Raw genomic sequence first — 20228 nt, forward strand, 5'->3', positions numbered from 1 at the left:
ATGTGAGCTTTCTGGGGATTTGTGATTATTCTTTTCCCTGATAGCTTCAAATGAGAGCCACTGCATGACTCTCTTTGTTTCACCATTGATGTGTTTCTTCAGGGTAATCCGGTGTATGAGTTACTCACACAAACTTTGGGAAATGAAGATCATGAAAAGGTAAAAGGGCAACAAATGCTTCCCCTCATCCCACTCATCAAACAGGCAAAAAAAGTAGAAGCAACTTCTGGAGGATGTGATTTCTGAAGAAGGTCTGGTTACCTTAATTCCTCATTAGTGGTCCTTTCAGGTTTTACTGGGTTTCAGGATTGGATTCCCACTTTTTTCCAAAGCACTCCTCTAGGGTGGCTATACAAGATGCAAATTTTTATAGCAACAGTGAAGTTGAAGATATCTACTAATGGGTATTATATAGCTATTGATGTGTCTGGCTACTTGCCACATTGTACTTTAAAATTCCCAGATACTACTTCCCACAACCAGGACATCCTTGGATTGTCACAATGATTTCATGAAGGTTTAGGATACTGATTACTAAGGTATAACTGTAATTTCTGAAGGTTTTGCTTTCATTATGGTAGATTTTTCTTATGAATAGTAAGAAAAGGGGAGGGGCTCATGGTGCCTTTTCAGTGCCTGCACAGCTAAATGACAGCATGTAGGAGGGCTGACAAGACCAAAGAGATGTCATGGTTTCATTTATTGACAGCACTTTTAAGTCCTTTTGTCTGCCTTGGTCTTCTGAAGTGTTCAGCAACTTGGCTTAGAAACTGGAAACCAAGAGCACATCATGTACACGGAGAACTCTGTTGCCTTCTTCAGCAGAGTACAAGAACGTGGTGGTTCCAAGGTACGTGGAGTACAAAGCAGCAGGCTACAGGACAGTGCAATAAAATGTGAATCACTCTGTGGACAGACCTAGTCACAGGTTACCAGCTGGGCCACCCTGCTCCACCAACACCAGAGTGCCAAATCTGCCCTGCTCAAGAGTGGTGAGAATAAGACAGTGTTTGAAGAATGTAAGATACCTGTACATGCAGATTGCTGGGAAGGTTCTACCGTGTTTAGAAAACTGACAGCAAGCTGCAGTTATGGCCTAACTGTAGAAGGCTGTAGGATCTTTAAAAAAAAGTGGGAAAAAAAAAAAAAAAGTGCTTCCTCATAATGAGTGGTTGGTGAAGACCTTGGACCACAGCACATGGTAAAGGGAAAGGAAGTGAAGAGGCCATTGGAGATACTAAGTAGAACATTTACTTACAAGGGATCTCATCTCCACAGGTGCTTCTGCTCCAGGCACAGGGAACTTGAAAGAATGTGCTAAAGGTCCTGGGACCATGAAAAAAGACAAATCTATGTGGATGCAACAGGCCACCAAGTAAACAGAAGAATAAAATAAGTAAATAAAGGGTAAACAGAATTAACTATTTGCAACAAAAGAGCAGTAGCACCAAACACATTTTGGGATGTACAGATACCACAAGCAAATAAAGTTATATATTTGACCAGTTACAGCATATTTAGTCCAATAGTTTCCCACTTCTTCAAGAAATGTTAATTAAAATATACACAAAATTTTACACTGTCAGCATACAAAGGGATGATGGTTTTCATGTGGCATATTCCAGCACTGAGTGCATAAACTTCTAAATTAACCAACTAAAAGCTTCTTGCCTGTTATTTGTGATGTCTCAAACACAAGAGAATTTGTGACTATATAAGGGTGTGTAGAGAACAGATTGCGACCGACATTCTGAGCAAAAACAAGCAGAGCAAAGATAGGCATGATTGTTCCAATAAACATCAGACAGTTTTGCAACGCATGTGCAAGTCTGAACACTCTCCAATTTTCAAACAGCTTTATAAAGCCATCCCACCCAAAAGCTTTGATATTTAGATTAGGATTGCTTACTTCTTTTTACAACACTGTCACTGTTTAACAATTAAATGAGACCCCCCTAGGAGAAAAAAGGTCAGACGCCTTTTTGTAAAGAACCAAAATTTACAAGTATTTTATTGGTAATTTATAATGTTTACACTGCTTGATCTACAGAAGTTGCTATTTTAAGTGATCACAGAAAATGAAATACAAAATTATTTTACACACCTATACAGAACAATTTTTTTAAATCCTTTGAACATTATTTCAGTACATACAACGTTTTCTTGCTAAGCCAGCTGTGTCTTGATTAAGAGCTGTTTGGGACAGTGAAATGTCACAGCTCACAGCAGATGCTCCACAACCATCAACTTCTGCATTTGATTCTCTGAGGTGCAGTACCAGCGTTTCAGTTCAGTTTAGGCAGAATTCAGAGCAGGTGGGGAACTAAAATCTAACTGCTATCTGAAGGCCAAAACACAGAGTTGTGATGTAGTTTCTTACAAGTTGTTTTTTCTGCCTTGAGCCATTCTGTGTGAACTCTTCAGACCACTGGGACAGATAATTCTTGCTCTGTGACACCGCTCTGGGCAAGCACATCAAACTCCTATAAAGACACCTGTGTCTCTGCAATTGTTCTGCTACCTGTGACCCCATCTGAGGATTAGAGAGCATTGGACTGGATGTCTTACCCCACAAGCTGATTTCACCCTCTTTTTCTATGTTTTCTAATCTACTCCTTAAAAAAACATAGCATTTAGCTTTTTCTCTTTTTTCATTTGAAGTAGCAAATATCAGATAGGTTCTTTAAAGAGCTATGTTGGGCCCTAATTCTGCTCAAACTGAATTGAATGGTTAAATGTTTATTGATTTCAGTGAATGGGTGAACAAACCTGTACTGAGGATTTCAGAAAACACCTGTGTGGAGTATTAAGAGATTTAATCTCAGAACTGTATAAGAACAGATGTTTTGAAAATGTTTATTACAGGAAATGAAAGCTTCAATAAAAATACTGTTTTGAATAATACTGAAAAAATTATAAAGAGTGCACTAATATTTATATATGAACCCAAAAAAGGGACAGTATATATGGTCTTTATTTGCAAAATCTAAATATCTGACTTAGCAGGACTTAACAAATAATTAGTCCAGGAAAAAATGAATAGCATGTTACACAGTTGCCAATAAAACAGCTATATTTTAAATAAAAATAGCAATAATATACATGTACAATATTGTAATGATATAACTTGATGAAAATAACACTGACCAGTATCAAATCTAAGATTTCACTTATTATCCATCCTTAACAGATGAAACGCATTTCACAGAAATAGATGCAGGTAGGGTGACGTGAAGTGATATTCATGGCTTACTGTGAGAAAATTACCATGAAAATTAAGGTAAAAATGTAAAGAAGGAAACCTAAAATAGATTTATACGTATAAAAGTTCAGCCTTATAGCAGCTGAGTGGATGTGCTGTAGCAAGATGGTAACAGCAACCTTATGGTACACACCACACACACTTGCACACACACTCACACACAAACACACACGTGCCCATGCCCAATGCATGTGCAGGGGTCCTCCTCAGCTTGATTATACAAGCACCCACTTACCAGCTTTTGCTGGGGGCAACACCAGGAATGGGGCTCACCACCCCGTTTTTAGCTGTCTGCAAGGCAGCTGTAGCTACCTAAAGTCAGAAAGCCATCTAAGGTAACATCAGCTGAACATTTTAATGGAAGCTGTTTTCATCCTGAGCACCTTTAAGGCACTTTAATAAAAAATATGAAGTTAATCAAGACTGGAAAAAAAGATAAAAATCCTTACATGTGAGATCTGGAAATTTACAATAAAAAAATTCCTGAGTTTTGATAAATAATTTTATTATAATAAAATACCAAGCCTATTGAAAACATGTCTTTTATAAAAGCATGTTATATGACAATTTTTCTTGATAAACTCACGCCTTAGTGCACGAAATATGTTAATAAGTCTTTGGGGACATCTGCAACAAATTAATAGGAAATGCAAAGTCAAAGAATGACCTGTCATGTACATACAAAACATGCATTGCTCCTGGCAACACACATCATGTTTACTACAGGCATCTTTTTCTGTTCTTGCAGGGTCCTGCCCATATCTTAATACTTTACAATTAATTACATTTCACTACTATTTACAGAAGCAGAAACTAACCACACATCTTCTTAGGCCCATAAATATGGAACTACAGAAGTAGGATATATTTTAAAACAGTATGAAGATAAGTATGCTACATAGTACTCTTCTCTAGAAGTACAGTTCATTAATTATTTTCTTTATGAAGATTTAAATCGAAATTAAGATAGAAGTTCAAATTCTCTCTTTTTACCTTGGTTATTTTTTTTTCCACCAACTATTTCTAAAAAATGTGCCCCAAGACAGTATTTGGATTGCAAAAACAGTTTTAAGTTGTCATAAAAGTATCTCCAGTAGAGAACCATCAGGCTCTGGAATGCCCATTTTTTACACAGGATACCATTCATTTGTTTTCAAATAAAAATAGCTGAAATAATACCTGTTGTCTGTATGTTTCTACCAGTGTTAATTTTTTGCTTCTGGTGTGTTTTTCTCTCCTTTGCTTTCAGTAGACGCAAAAACTCATACCCAAAGTGCTGGCAAATGCACTGAGACACACAGTGGCTACAGAAGGGAATTTATAGAGCCCTTGGGAGGTTCCTTTTGACAATAATAGGTAAAAATAATCATCAAAGTAAAATGCACTTTTGGCTTTACTGCAACCTTTAATATTTTCAGTAGCTACCTCTATAATATACCTGATAAAAATTCTACTTTTTTAACATTTAGCTTCTATTACAAAGTATTTCATGTTTTGTTTTAAAAAACTCACAATAGTGATGGTGGTTAATTTGCTTTATAGAAGACAATACATTGAGTTATATATAATAATGGCTTTGATCCAATTAACTTGATATTATGCTGCTTAATAATTACTGTGACTTCAGTTCCTACAGTGTTACAGAGAATACAAAGTTAATGTACAGGAAGTGGGGATCATTTGGAAGTGCTGATTCAGAAGTATTCAAGTGCTAACAATGACTTGTTCTTTCTATGCTTCTCTTCGTGCTCCATAAATGATGATTTCACAAACGTCCGTGCTTTTCAATGTGACACAGTTTTAGGGCAATTTTTTTTAATGTCCTTTTTTTTGTGCAAATTCAAAACTAGATTTTTCTGGATGTTGCCATCTTGTTAAAAGTAATTGCCACTTTTACTTAAAAAGGCACTAGCATTAATGTAAGAGAATATACCTTTTCTGCTTGTTTTATGAAGAGCTGTACTTGTTACTGGAGCGGAAATTATCATATCCGTGATCATTAGCTTTGAACTTTAAACAGGACTGCCTTTCCTCCAGGGACAACAGATCTTTGGATTGGCACCAGCAACACAAGCATGACTGTTAAAATAAAAGAAATAAACGTTTTACATCACTCTGGTTTTGCACACGTGGCAAAATGCACTGAAAAGCTGCCCTTTCTCAGGGGTAGAGTAGGAAATGGCAAATGTGCAAGCTGCTGCTCTGGGATTAGAGCACAAAGCACAGAAATGGGGTTCAGCTCTGAGCTGCTCAAATGGCTTCATCAGCAACCTTACTGCTGGAGTACAGGAAGAGTTATACTGAGTAGTTATATACAGTAACAGACACATACACACACACACACCCCTTCAAATCTGGTCTGCAATTCTAAATGCATCTGAAAATAAAATTATGACTCCTTGTCCTTTCTCTGATAATCTTTCTTGGGGAAAAAAAAAAAAAAGTATTCTTATCTATGCTTTCTGAGCAAGGTGCTGCTATTTAGCTCATTGTTCTGAGGTGGAAAAAAAAGAAGTTAGAAGAAGGGTGAAAACCTACATACAATTCATACATCTACTAGATGTACTGCAGACCTTTTTCTCATGGTCCTGTCTGGCCTTTGGGTGCTGGAAGTGCCTTCCTCACACCCACTTACTTCCATGCTCAGGATGCCGGAGATCTTTTACGTGCTTTCAGCTCCAGTGACTCTTGCAGGGAGCCAGCAGCATAGACAGGGAAGACAAGACCAACACTAAAACCTCTGCAACCTGTGCTGTCACAATTATGTGGGAAATACATTAACATTACCAGATGTAGAGCTGACTGGCTACTGACTGAAAGATGTTTCCATCTTGCTAGAAAGGAATTCAAACAGCCAGGCAATAACCCTAGCGGTGGCCAGTGGTTAAATGCTTGGGGAGAAAAGAAAAATCTAACAACTTGCCATAGGCAATGTAAGGACTCCAATACAGTGTATAAAGATAGTAAGGGTTCACAAAAAAAGCCCAACTCTTCATATCTTCCAAGCAGACATGAAGGTTGAAGGACTGATGGGCTGCCAGCCACATGCAATCCAGAGCCTAAAATCCTGTGTGGAGAATTAGTGTCCAGCTCTATTCTCTCAGACCAAGCCAGGACTACAAACAGGTCTGTCTCATAAAATGCTGGCACTGCAAAGGGACAAGTACAGATTTGCACCCTCTGCCTCATATGGCTGATTGAAGTGCTCAGTCAGGATGAGGGAGCCCAGGGTCAGCACCCTCCCTGTCAGGATGCAGAGGATATGGCTACGTGAATCTCTGCAGCACGGACTGAGTCTGCTTCGTCAGTGCTCTGGAAGTAGCTGGATGCCAGCTTCAGTCAGGAAGTGATGTAGCACTGATTAGCATGGTCTCCAGAGGGTTCATTGTACACTCTGCTCTTTTGCTTTCTCTTTTTGTTACCACCAAACCTTAGTTTCTTCCTACGGAGCTTCAGCAGGAGAGGGAGAGAACATTTACCATAACCCAATTAAAATTTAAAGCAAAATTTAATGACTGTTTAAAACACTTTGTGCATGTTAAGGAATGAATTTTACTACTGACATCAACTTTTAACCAGAGGAGCAACTCCCAGCAGCCACTTACCTTAAAGCAGTTTTGGAATCTTTTGCTCACCAAATACAGAGCTATTGGATTGATGCAGGAGTTCAGTGAAGCCATATTAATACCGATATAGTCCATCACAAGAAAAAAGCTGTGTGGAAATTAAAGTGAGACACGTCTCATTTGCTTTGAAAAGGCTTAATAGAGGTTTACAACTATGGAAATTGGACTTGGTTTCACAAATCAAGACTAGCTATTAAATGTAATTTTAATGGGGCTTAAATCAACAGGATTAACTCATGCAGGTAACAGTTATACTCAACAATAAAGTCTGAATGGTCTGAAAACCATTCTCACGAAAGTAGTTTTAGGAGATCCAACCATCTTAACTTTTGGAAGATGTTCACAAGGTCTTTTTGCACAAATTGAATCCTAGCTGCTCTGTTGAAAGGAAAACGGGGACAGAAATCCCCTTCTATTCTCATAGCACCACATGACAGAAGAACAGTCCCAAAAAGGTCAGGAGAAAGATGGGGAAAAGCAAGGGAATTCCTCACAATTTTCTTTCTCTGCTTGTGGAGAGATGAAGAAGCAGGGACAACTCTAGACATACAAAGTAAGCTTGTTCAATAGGAAATCCAAACATTCTTATGGAGAATGCCCACAATATACAGACATTTATTTTTGCATTCTCACCTTAGCAGTTCACATCTGTTGGGGTCCTTCTGATCATAAATAGTGAGTTTCAAGATTCTGCTTAAGTGAAGTGGGAGCCAACACAAGGCAAAAACAAGTACCAGACAGAACACAGTTTTGGCCACCTCACGTCTCTGAGAAATAAAATTGTACAAAACATTGTTACAGTTCCTCTCTCTCCCTCTGGATTGTTGTTGTCTTCTAATATCCAAAAGTTTAACAAATAAGATAAAAAAGCCTATCACAATAGGAGTTAGGAAAACATCAAATAGCTTATTTTTTTGGAATATGTGCTTGATCTTTTCTATTGTTCTAGATGTCTAGCACTGATTCAATATATCTCTTATTTCAAGAAGTATGAGTAATAATAGGAAAAACAGAGATCATGAAAACACTAGTTTAAGCAATAATTTAAATTAAAATTAAGAACATATTTGTCTCCCAGATCACTTTCAAATACCAGCTTGTTTTCTATTGCATTTCCTTATGCTTTGATCTCCCATCTTATTTTAATTGCCGCAAGAGATTCCAATTACAGCTCTAACCAGGTAAGAGGAAAGGAGCACAAATACACATTACAGAACAATCATAGTTTAACTCTAGTGATGTCTGATGTTTGTGTCTGGGGCACTAGTGCCTCAGAATGTCTGCTGGAATATGTTCTCCTAACATATACTGCTAACCTCACTAGGGTTCAGCAAGAATTTTCTTCAAAATAATTAACAGTTTTATAGCACCACCTTCTAGACTAGAGCATGACTTCAGCTGGCATTACAAAATAGCCAACTCTCATTATAGCAAAGAAGAAATAAAACCTATAAAAACTGAAATGTTAAAACCAAACAAGAATGAAACAATTTTTTGATTTTCAGTTAAAATCTTAGGTTCCTGAGGGTTCTGATATATACATATGTATATGAGTTCAGCAGCACCACTGCTGGGAAAGTTCTCTTTGCTTCTAATGCTTCTAAGTCATACAGAATGATGTGGCAGGAAAATCAATAAAGTTATTAGTTAGCCCATCTACAGTTACAGAGTAGCCAGGGATAAATTTTTACCTGTTTTAAGTGGTCATTTAAAGCAATTTGCATCCCGCTTTTCTTTCGTAACATCTCACAAGTCATGAGAGTATAGAAAAATGCTGTGATAGCCAGTGGCAAACAGAAGTAAAAACTGAACAGCCACCAGTCTTTAGCTTGCTTGTAAAACTGTAAAGAAAAAGCAAAGCAAAAACATGGTTAGGAATTAAATGCTGAGCATTTTGCTAAGTGTACTGTAACCAATTGGTCAGCTTGTTCTGAAAAGCATTTCCATCAGGTGTACATTACAGGTGAGAAAACAGGACAAGACAGGACAAGAAGTATGTTCAAAACCCACAAAAAGTCAAAAATTTCTGAATGGTGGTCTTTGAACCAGTATGCTTCAGAAATGTCAGATTTCATTTGAACATTATATTCATGTCACATACACCTGTGCACATTACAATGCACACAACACTGTGAAGATCCAAGGAACTCTCCCAGAGATTTTATCAATGTTAGTGACTTACCATCATAAAGGATGTTTTCTGCGTGGGGTGAAGCAAGCAGATTCTAAGATACCTTCCTCTGTACTCCATTGTAATCATGTCAAATGCAATAGCTTCTGGAACAGCCAGTATCACTGATATGACCCAGATGAGGACAATTTCCACAGCAGTCCACTTCGGCACTCCAATTCCTTTAATGCGACTCCAGGAAGCGACTGCTCGGTACCTGAAGCGACAGCACACATTCAAAATTCAAAACATGAGAAAACTCACCCAGTTTTAAGTGGCTTAAAGTCATCTTATTTGCATTGTATCAGCTGAGTGGAAAGGTGAATTTGAGCCAATACTTGTATAGGAAACAAATTAGAGACTCCAATGACAAATGGGTCTCACCTGTCTATACTGAGGGCGCACAAACTCAGCACCGTGATGCCCACCGACGCCTTTTGAATGAAGGGCACTAATTTGCACATTTCAACACCAAAGGGCCAGTCCTCTGCAAGTAGCTGTGAAAAGAAAACAACAATTATTTTTAAAAAAAGTCATTCCCAGTGCTGAAACATGGAGTTCTGTCTCAACTGTTTTCCTTTTCCACCAGGTCTTGTCCTATGAAGATAGGCTGAATGGGGCTTGTTCAGACTGGAGAAGAGAAGGTGCTGGGGTGACCTTGTAGCAACTTTTCAGTGCCTAAAGGGGGCCTGAAAGAAGGCTAGAGTGGGACTTTTTTACAAGGGCATTTAGTCATAGAACAAAGGGGGACTGGCTTTAAACTGAGATGTTGAGAATGCCTGACCTCTGGAAGTGTTCCAGGCCAGGTTGGAGAGGGCATTGAGCAACCTGGTCCACTGAAAGGTGTCCCTGCCCATGCCATGCCATGGAGGTTGGAACTAGACAACCTCTAACGTTCAAGTTAAACCATTTTAGGATTCTATGCAAAACTTAGTTAAGAAGAACCTTTTCACAAGGGAGCCCTTGAGGTGTGTGTCCTAAAAACTAGACAGTAGCAGTGTAGTCACTCCCTGGTGGGATGAGGGTATCACTTAAGTCTTAGTCCTGCCTCCTTAAGCCCTGCAAACTCCACTCCTTTTGCTTCTAACTTCATCACCCCAGTGTTTATTGGAAAAAAATACAGAGCAGGTGAGGATATTCCTCATCTTTGAATTGTCTTTATCTGCCTTGAGTGTTCACTGCTTTTCTTACACATTGCAAATAATACATTTCTTGATCAGAAATACAGAAAATTACTTGAGGCTGATCAGAACAGGGACAAAGCCATAAGTGCCTATCTGGGCTGGGGTTTATTTGAAGCTTAGTGTCTAGACTCCATCAGCTGAGAAGTCAGGCAACGCAGGAGGGAAATGTACCTCCCCCACTTTTTAGCTGGCCATCTGATGACAAATGAAAGGACACTCACGGAGCACAGACAGAAAGTTTGATCTAAATGTTTTGCAGCAGGTAAAAATGTCAGATGAATCCCTCACTAATGGTCTTTATTGACCAGTTCATTCACCAACATTCTGTATAATTATATCAAAAGGACTATCTGCACATTCAGCATACCTCTAAGTACTAAGAAACAGAGAAAACAGCACAAGGCATTTAGGATGGCTCACTTACACTTTGAATCACACACTTTAATGGAAATCTTGTCACATTCCCAGCTGCACATTTTATCTGATTTAGGGGAAAAGATTTACTGGACACAGAAAGCACCTTACTCATACAGCTGATTCTATGAACAGCCAAACATCTGTAGCCTCAGTTTAGCAACATTTAGCCTTTGAACTCTGCTGTGAGCTTCTTTGATGGTCAAATACACCAGAGCAGCAGCCAAATCTTCCAGTTTTCATTAAAACAACATTCTCCACAACAAGGGTTTTGCCAAGAAATAGACGCAATTGTTATATAGAAGAGTAAACTTTTGGAGTTTCTGTAATTAGTTAGATTATCTAAGCCCATCTCTGTTTTTCATAACTTTCTTCAAATGAGGTCTTTGGAATCTGTTGCAGATACAGGGCTACAAAATGGAAAAGGAGAAGGAAGAATGAGGACTACCCAAAAGAGCCTGGAAAATCTTTCCCTTGGCTTCAAACAAGGGTCTCTTCAAACAACTAATTTAAGAGGGTTCTAAGAACGGAAGAGTATCTCATCATACTGCGTGGATGTTTCTGGGAACCAGAGAGGCTATGAAGTCTCTAAGGAGGGTTCTGGAAAGGCTGAATTGATGGGCCAAGACCAAGTGTATGAGGTTCAACAAGACTTGGGTCACAACATCCCCATGCAGTGCTACAGGCAGGAAGAGTGGTGAGGAAGTGGCTGGAAAGATCTGTCAGAAAAGGACATGGGAGTGCTAGCAACATCTGGCTGAACATAAGCCATCAGTGTTCTCAGGTGGCCAAGAAGGCCAATGGCATCCTGGCCTGTATCAGAAGGACCACATCAGGGCTTGTCTTGATATTTGGCACTGGTGAGGCCAGACCCCAAGTGCTGTGTCCAATTCTGGGCTCCTCACTACAAGAAAGACATTGAGGTTGGGGTGCTGGAGTCTGTTCAGAGAAGGGCAAGAAAGCTGGTGAAGGGTCTGGAGAATAAGTTGCATGAGGAGCAGCTGAGGGAGCTGGGATTAGTCTGGAGAAGAAGAGACCTTGTTTTTCTCTATCACTGCCTGAAAGGAGACTGTAATAAAGTGGGGCTTGGCCTCTTCTCCAAGTAAGAAACCACAGGACAAGAGGAAACAGCCTCAAGTTGCACCAGAGAAGATTTAGATTGGGTATTAGGAAAAACTTCACTGAAAGGGCTGTCAGGCATTTGAACAGGCTGCTCAGGGAAGAGTGAAAAAAAGGATGTACATGTGGCTCTTGGGGACATGGTTTAGGGATGAACAAAGTGGTGGTAAGGCTGATGGTTAGGCTTGATGATCTTAAGAAATCTTTGCCAACCTTAACTATTCCATAATTCTATAATGGAAGGTAGCCACAGAGTTGCCTGCTTACTTTGGTTTGGTTCAGCAAGGTCTTTATGCAAACATACATTCCATCTAAGGGTAAACACAAGGTCCATGAGAGTTTTTTAAAGAGTCCTGATATAAGTTAAATATAATTTTATTTGAGCACGAAGGAAGTTAAGAACATTTCATGACCATGGGCTTTTGGAAATCTCTATGAAGTGCCCACCAGTATTTTCAGATACCAGAATATCTCCAAATACCTGCTTTAGCTCTGTGCCATAATGGAATCTTTTAAAGAACAGCAGCAGACAAAGAGAAACATGGCCCAGCTTTCTATTTCTTCAATGATCTACTTAAGTAAGACTATAAATACAATACCTCTGCAGAAATGAAGTAGAGAAATAAATTCTAAGGATTTATGTTTCTTGAGAATTTTATGGAAAGTAATGAAGCAGAGGAAGTAGGGATTAGGTTGTAATAACCACACAGTATCTTTTGCTTATGTGATGTGGGAAAATAACACAGTCTGTAATTAAAGTATTTTCAGTAAAGCCTCTCCCTGAAACTACTTCTGAATTTCTGTAAGGGGGTGACAGTAACAATTCACTATTAAAACTGTAATGTGAATAATTACATGTATTCTAAATTTACACCCTACAGAATTGAATGATACTTGGACTGATTTATATCAATCAGGTAGTGAACCTCCAGCCTTTCACATCTATTTGCCACACAGATCAAGGACTGGGTAGCAAGTACATTGTATACCTATTTATGGTACCTACTGTACATTGCACATGAGTGTATACTAGGCTAGAGAGAACTCATTAAAAAAGCATTTTGAAGTAAAATATTATTTTCTTTGTAACAGAAATGCAGAAATTTGGTCAAATCTCTTGGCAGGATCTGTTGAAAACTTTTATTTACATCTAGCTGGTGTGTAGACACTCCCTGTCTCTCTTCCCTAAAATCACAGCAGCTCAGCCACATGTTGTAGATTTTGTTGAACTAATACTTATCGCTCAGGTGCAGAGAGTCACACCTGTGCTCCCAACTGACTGGATTTCAGCCAGCTCCAGTTTGGGATTATAGAGGCGTGGCACACAACTGAATGCAGTCTGCTGAGAGAAAGGGTGCATTAGCTTCGGTTTATATTAACATAAAAACATTACTTTCATTCAGCCAGCTTATATCAGGGCAGAATGGACATGCAGCTGTCTGCACTGGATTGCAAAAACATGTGCTTTATGTCTTGCAGCTGATGTATTGTGAAATTTGAGCATTTTAATGCATGAGTCACAAGTTTCTCTATCATGGTATTGCAAGTGGTTAATGATACAAGCTTTACACCAAAAGGCTGAAAACATTAAGAAAGTAAAAGGAAAAAAAAAAAAAGTTTTGATTGCTGAACTATATCTCCTTGATGCTTCTGTTTGTTCTCTGTATTGCTATCCCCTTCAAATATGGCCTTGAAGTACAGAGGAGATCCAATATAAAGAATTTGGGAACATCACCTTTATGGACAATGATAATTCTTTGTAAATACAGAAGTAGCCTATTGCAATTTTGTATGAGTAAAATTATTCTCTTATGTGTCACAATAGGATAGCTGTAAAAAGATTTTCATTTTACAAATGACAAACGACTTGGAGCCATGAGAGGAGATACTGCCAAGTGCCAGCAAAGAGAAAAATAATGTTGTGTTTTCATAATTAAGATGCCAAGAGTAGCCTACCACTGGCTGTATTCTGAGTGACCTTTCCAATGTTTTACAGTCACTTAGTTTACACAGGCAAAGTTTAAATTGCTGAGCAGCAGAGATGTGTTTAAGATGAAATAGATCAAAATGAAAGGGAAAACGTTGCAATGAATGAAGTGAAATCATACTTAAAAGAACCAATACATCTGATGCACACCTAGCCAACGCTTTCTCAGACCAGACAGATCTGAGCCTAAACTGATGTGCAAGATGCAGAGCTATGAAAGAAGCCCCAAGAGACGCTGAGACTCACAGAAACACCTGCAAATCACAGTTCCCACTCTGCTTTCTCTTAGTTGTGCAAGAACTGAGAGATGTTCTCAATCTGCTGCTGGAACAAGCCAGGATGAGAGCACGATGTGCTGCTCTAGGGCTCAACTGCTGTGGTTCCCCAGGAAGAAGGCTGATACCTGGCTCCAACCCACCGCTGTTCACGGGCTGCAGCCGGGCAGGAAAAGCAGCAAAGCGTGCAAATATTCCCACCAGTGTTCCAGTCCCGAGCAGTGAACGCACACGGGAAATGCAGAGCAGGAATTCGCGCTTCCGCCAAGCCGTGCATTCACGGCAAGTGTCGTTCGCAGGACACTGGACTTGATTTTCATCATTATAAACAGCAGGCACAAGAGAAACCAGACATGCAGCTCTACACCTAATTCACACACAACAGTTTTTCAATGTATCTCTGAAATGACTGGTAGATTTGCACCTGATTTTATTTTTCTTTTGACACAAGGACGTCATACAGATATTTTACAGAAACAAGCATTTTTTGAAACAGAAAATTTGTCCAGGAAATTAAGGTTATGGTCAGGGATAAGTCAGACAACATTACAAACTTATTACTATTTAGTAATAATTACATCAAAGTCAGGATCTCCCCTACAGACAAGAAAATATGTTTCCTGCTTTCAAGTGTAGCTTGGAATGCTTTACTGATCTATCCAATAAACTGCATAAAATCTTAATATGAGCCACTCTATTGTTTTATTTTCTTGTATCTTTATTGCAACTCCTGCTAGAAACTTAATAAAAAACATTAACATAAAGTAATTTTATAGAGTCATCTTGAAAATGACAGAAACCTCGTATGTACTGTTGAATTAAAAAATTTCTGCAGTTTCACAACTCCAGTGGAAAGACTGCATCAAAAGTAACCACTTAGAAAGCCATGCTGCTGTCAGATTGGGATGCATTAATACTGCGTAGAAGAAGCCAAAACAGGTCAAACCTTGCTTTGAAATTTGCCACGTGCATCTTTTATACATGTGAATGTATACACAACAAAGGTATATAGAAAAAAACTACTTTCAATTTCCAAATCTATACTACCATCATCTAACTTCAGTTTGGAGATCCACTATGAATCTATGTATGTGCACTTTTAACAGCATTCAGACATTTCCACTTGACTTCAGAATGGATTGTTCCTGTCTAAATACAGAACAAAGTTACCCCTCTCCACCACTGCCTGTAGAGTCCAGACAGGTTCCTCCACTGGAAAACTGAGATCTTTCTTAAGTACCTATAACCTGCACTTGTTCACCATAAAGGGCTCTTAAGCAAAACAAACTTCGAGCTTAATAGGGTCAGAAATCAATAAACTTTGTGTAAGAAATTCTGAGATGAACTTTGCAAGACCTCAAGTAAGTGGTTCAGACCTTGAAAGAAAAGAAATAATGCATTTCTTCCAATAAAATGGCCACTACCTTTAACATGAAAAGAACCAGCAACTAAGGATTCTAATATGGAAGAATAAGAATCCTTTGTAAAGAGAAGAACCTTGATTACAAAGTTAGAAAAAGGTTTGCTTTATTATCATGCATCGCCTACAGGTACTTGCATTACAAGAGTTAGTAAGTTCGTCACAAATAAATTTCCACAGAAATCTTCTTCAGAGCCTTTTTCAGAGAATAGCTGGATTAAAAAAGGAGCCAATTTGTGTCTGCATGGTATAGAGAGTCCCTAATCTGGTCTTTCTTGTATTTCCAGTGCTTGACAATGCCATGTTATGTTAACCATAATTTTTATGTAATCCCTAAATAAAGTTAATGAAAATAAATCAGTGCCTACAAAGCTGACTCTGACCCTTGATTAGTGGCTTGGATGAGGACCAGATTTTTTCCCTTCCTTTGAAATTTTTTTCTCCACTCTTCCATTGAGCTCTGATAAAAAGGAACCTATGACAGTATTGCCAGGTAGATATTCTTCCTCAGATATTTGTTGATAGTCAAGAGTTCAAAACACCCCACAACAATGTGCAGAGCCTAGATTGCTCCCCTTGTTAAAAGTCTGCTGGGATAAAATAAACTTGATTTCATATACAGGAGTAAATATTACAAAATAAGAGCGAAAGATGTTGTTTGTGCATCACAAGAGAAATCATGTTAGTATGTGACTTTAAGCCTATGAGAGGCAAAGCTAGTGTAAGTTTGGAATTTCTAGTCCTGACGTTTTGGTGTCTTAGACACGGGACTTAACAACTTTATCTACTTGGGAAAGTCGGCATAAACTGTCCAGAACTGCAGACCTGTATTGTCAGGTGCACAAGCTGCCACTGTCTTGTCTTCCAAAGTTTAAGTGCAGAGAAGAACATAAAAAGCTCACTGACCACCTTCTCCATCCTTCTGCTCCTTAATTGCTGTTTGCAGCCTCAAATTAACAAGGACTTACTCTGTTTAATGGAGCCACACAGGATCACCTGCTCTTCCAATTAGCAGCAATTTTGCAAAGTTTCTACACTGCCAAAGCATTACATACTGCAGAATGACTGTCTCAGACTTTCCTCTGCTTCCTCTTCTGCAGCTCAAGATCCAGGCAAAGCCAGACCATTTACCAGGACCCAGAATGCCAAAAAAGGTCTGCCAGGTTCTACACGCTGGAACTAAATGCCCTTCAAGCCCTCATTTCATAGCCAGTTTCCTGACTGTGTGACAGGTTCTGATATTTTCCATTTTCCACTGAACATATTGCATTATATTCAAATTTAGGAATGCATTGGACTAATTGGCATCTGATGCATTGGAGTGCATTTGCCTCCCTATCCAGGTAACACCTGTTTTTCTTTGGATACCCTTAGTTTAGGAGATGTCAATTTTCATTTGTGCACTTTTTCAGCTACTTAAGTATTCTCTTAAATAGTCACAGGGGACATCTTTTGCAGTTATCCCTTTTAATACCTAATAAAAAGCTTCTTCTAGTGCAGCTTTTGATTAGTCTCCCATAGGTCTGTCTGGAAAGCATTCACAGACACTTTCACACTTTCTAGGGCAAGTGTTGAGGAAAGAACTGCTGGCATTTTATTAACATGAGAAATTCTCTCACACTGTTTCATGCAGCTGCCTTACTGACAATGTGGCGGCAAATTCTGAATCTGGATCAGTTTCATGCAGTCTTAAATTGTTTCAAACTGCAAGTTACAATTGCTAAATATACTTGATTTACTGAGGGAGTCTTTGCTTCTCGTACAGCTGAGAGATCAAAGTCAGGTTTTTTTTCATTACTGTATGTATTCTCCCTGCTGCTCTGGAATGAAATGGGATGTAGAGTTAATAAAAAGTTATCAACTCAAACTGCCCTCAAAATATTGATTAAATAAACATAGTTTCTTGTAGGTGTTTATCCCTTGTTTTTTTAAACTTGCATTTATTCCAAAATTCTGTTTCAAAATTGCAAATATTTCACTATTATTATAAGTGATAATATAAAGTGATTATGGGCTCTTCAGTAAGATGAGTAGCAGTGAGGGAGACTTAGCACCTGAGAGCTATTGTACTGCTCCTAGCATTATCAATAGCACAATAAAAATCCCAGACATGCACCTGGTGTAATATTTATTGGTTAGCAGTCTGACCCTTTATTCCTCCTGCTCCAGCCTACTCATGATGATACACTTGGTGACATTCAATAAAGATAAGAACTTGAGGTATATTACTGCATATTAAGATTAATTTTGAAATTATCACTGACATTACAAAGTCTCATACTGAACAGCTGTTATTGATTTAATATGTTTGATTTTTCTGAGAACATATGAAAAGAATCTTCTGTTCAGTTTTTTTTTTACAAAACCACATTTTTAAAGCAATTATTTCGTTTTCTAAATTCCACCTTTATTCAAAAGAGCACACTCCTCTCTCAAGAATTAAGAGAGTGTATAATAGAAAAACCACTGAAACTTCAAATCTGATAACTATCATGTAATCCAAATTACCTAGATCACGAATTTAACACAATGATGACATTCCCTACTTTGTAATAATTAAATACTTTAAAAGGATAAAGAGAGAAGATTCTCTCATCTCAGCAGCTGCTGGGATAATTTTTATGGATTCAAAACCTGTCCCTTCAACGTGGCTTTCTAAAAGTACAACAACCCCTAGTGTACAATTATGCATACAAAGTGAAGAGAAGGTGATAGATGAAGACTCTTTTCTGTTCACTTTATCAAGTCACTGATGGGTACTCAGGGATCCAAACTGCAAACTTTCAAAGCAGAAAGAGCTCTATTATTTCCAGTATATTACCTTCAAATAGTGCTAGATAACAACTAGAGGCTGGATTCAACTGCCCAACTAATTCCTTAGGACAAATGGATTGCACAAGGTGATTAGAGAAGACAGGGGTCTTCTCCATGGCAAGTCTTATCAAGTCAAAACACAGACTACTGAAGGTGCAAGAGGAGCAGGTGTGGCTCATTCCCTCTCGGCTGCCCATGGCTGCAACACGGGCAAAGGGTGAAAAGGTTCACAGCTCACGAAAGCATCGTGCCTCCCAACCAAGAGATCTATAAAACCGCTCAGCTGAACGATCTTGGTTCCTCCTAGAAAAGCCCCGTCGCCAAAAGGGACTTCTGTCCCCCAAAAGGGACAAAAGACCTATGTAAATTCTCATGACCAAGCTTGCCGCAGCTGAGCACAAGGGACCAAGTGGTACCCACAGGAGAGGGTTTTCTGTGCCTCCCCTCCATTCCTCGACCAGCCCACTGAACATATATCTATTGCATTTACTTCTTTATCCTTGCGACAGCACCTGTTTCCAGGTGATTTTCAGAGCTTGGCCACCTCCATTCTGCCCCATTCCCAGCCTGGAACGCTGAGAGGGGTGGGACTGAGGCACAGAGAGGGTACCATCTGCGACCACATCTGACCAGAACACCACCCTCCGACAGGGTTTTGTCGTGAGCTGAAATCCACGGGTGTCTCCCAGCCAAGAAGGGACGCGTCTCCCCGCGGCCCGGACGGGCAAGGAGCACCGAGGGGTGACCGCCACAGCGCCGCGCCCGCTCCCGAATCCATCCCCGGTCCCTCCTTACCTTGTAGACATTGATGGGGATGTCGATGATGATGTGGAGCAGGTCGCCCAAGGCCAAGCTGGCGATGAGAATGTTGGGGCCGTTCCTCATGCACTTGTTCTTGTAGATGATCCGCAGCAGCGTGGAGTTGCCGATGATGCCCAGGACGAAGACCAGGCAGGACACGACCGTGTTGATGTACTTGAAAGTCTCCTTGATCTCCGTCTGCCCCGTGCACATGGGGGGCGAGGCGGAGCGCGGCCGCCCTCCAGCCGGCCCCGCGCCCTTGGGCAGCGCGGCCGGGCGGGACGCGTTGTGCTCGGCGCCGCGCAGCGCGGGGGTCGCGGCCGCGGCGGCCGCGCTCTGCCTGCCCGGGCCCGGCCGGAGCAGCGAGCCGTCGTCCTCGGCGGCGGCAGCGCGGCAGCTGAGGAGCAGCAGGAGGAGGAGGAGGGCGGGCATGGCTGTGCGGCACGGCAGATTGCCGCCGTCAGCGCCGACCTGCGCGGAGAGAGGGGACAGCGCGTCAGCCGGGAGGACACCGCGCCCCGCCGCTCGCTGCCCCGGGGCCGGGGCGCTCCTGTCCCCGGGCGGTGCTGGCGCTGCGAGCGGCTCAGCCGGCAGAGCAGCGCCGCGGCCAGCAGCCCCTCCGGCCGGACCTGCTCGGCGTCGCCCCGCTCGTCTCCCCCTCACCTCGGCGAGCGGAGCCGAGCCGATCCTCCCCGCCCGCCGGCCAGGCAAGGCGAGAGCGCTCCGCTGGCTGTCGCCGCGCTCCGCTCCCCGGCTGCGTGTCCCCGCCCGGGCCCGGCTGCCGCCGCTCGCCAGCGATGGAAGGCGGCAGGGACGGGCGCTGGCGGCAGAGCCCGGTGTCCGTCAGCCGCTCTCCAGACCCCGTGGCCAAAGTCGCGCCGGCGGTGCAGGGCCCCCCCTTTTCTAAAACATTCAACCGCATCTGGCCCATCAGTCACAGCCAGACCCCACCCGCGTCCTCCGCCCCCAGCGCAGCCCGGCCCAGCCCCCCCGCCCGCTGGCCCTGCGGAGCCTCCCATCCCCGCTGTCAGGAGTGCCCCCCGCCGAAGGGCTCCCAGCCTCGGTACCGACCGGGCAAAGTGCTCTGCGACCTCCCCCTTGTCTTGTACCAGGCTGACTTGGCGGGCTTTGAAACAATTTTTCAGGAGGGTTGTTA

The 20228-nt window shown here is 41.0% G+C and overlaps 1 protein-coding gene across 1 annotated transcript; it reads right to left on the reverse strand.

Annotated features, from left to right (window-relative positions):
- Positions 1–1975: 1975 nt before the first annotated feature.
- On the reverse strand, positions 1976–19976 carry EDNRB (endothelin receptor type B). Its single transcript, XM_041419939.1, has 8 exons — positions 19736–19976; positions 19067–19543; positions 9443–9555; positions 9071–9275; positions 8580–8729; positions 7522–7655; positions 6868–6976; positions 1976–5341 (listed from the first exon to the last, which is right to left on the reverse strand). Exons 2-8 carry the CDS (start codon positions 19502–19504, stop codon positions 5210–5212), a joined length of 1281 nt encoding a protein of 426 aa, XP_041275873.1. The 5' UTR covers positions 19505–19543; positions 19736–19976; the 3' UTR covers positions 1976–5209.
- Between the last annotated feature and the right edge of the window lie 252 nt (positions 19977–20228).

This window comes from Onychostruthus taczanowskii, unplaced genomic scaffold, assembly GCF_017590055.1.
Source record: "Onychostruthus taczanowskii isolate IOZ18803 unplaced genomic scaffold, ASM1759005v1 scaffold62, whole genome shotgun sequence".
Classification (NCBI taxonomy): Eukaryota; Metazoa; Chordata; class Aves; order Passeriformes; family Passeridae; genus Onychostruthus; species Onychostruthus taczanowskii.

Bases quoted from the DNA above. Each gene is read 5' to 3' on its own strand.
- EDNRB (XM_041419939.1), bottom strand. From the start codon at position 19,504: ATGCCCGCCCTCCTCCTCCTCCTGCTGCTCCTCAGCTGCCGCGCTGCC. The intron at 7,656-8,579 runs GTAAAAATTTAT...TTTATTTCTCAG, and splicing joins TAAATGACCACTTAAAACAG to AGACGTGAGGTGGCCAAAAC. The intron at 5,342-6,867 runs GTAAGTGGCTGC...TTATTTTAACAG, and splicing joins GATTCCAAAACTGCTTTAAG to TCATGCTTGTGTTGCTGGTG.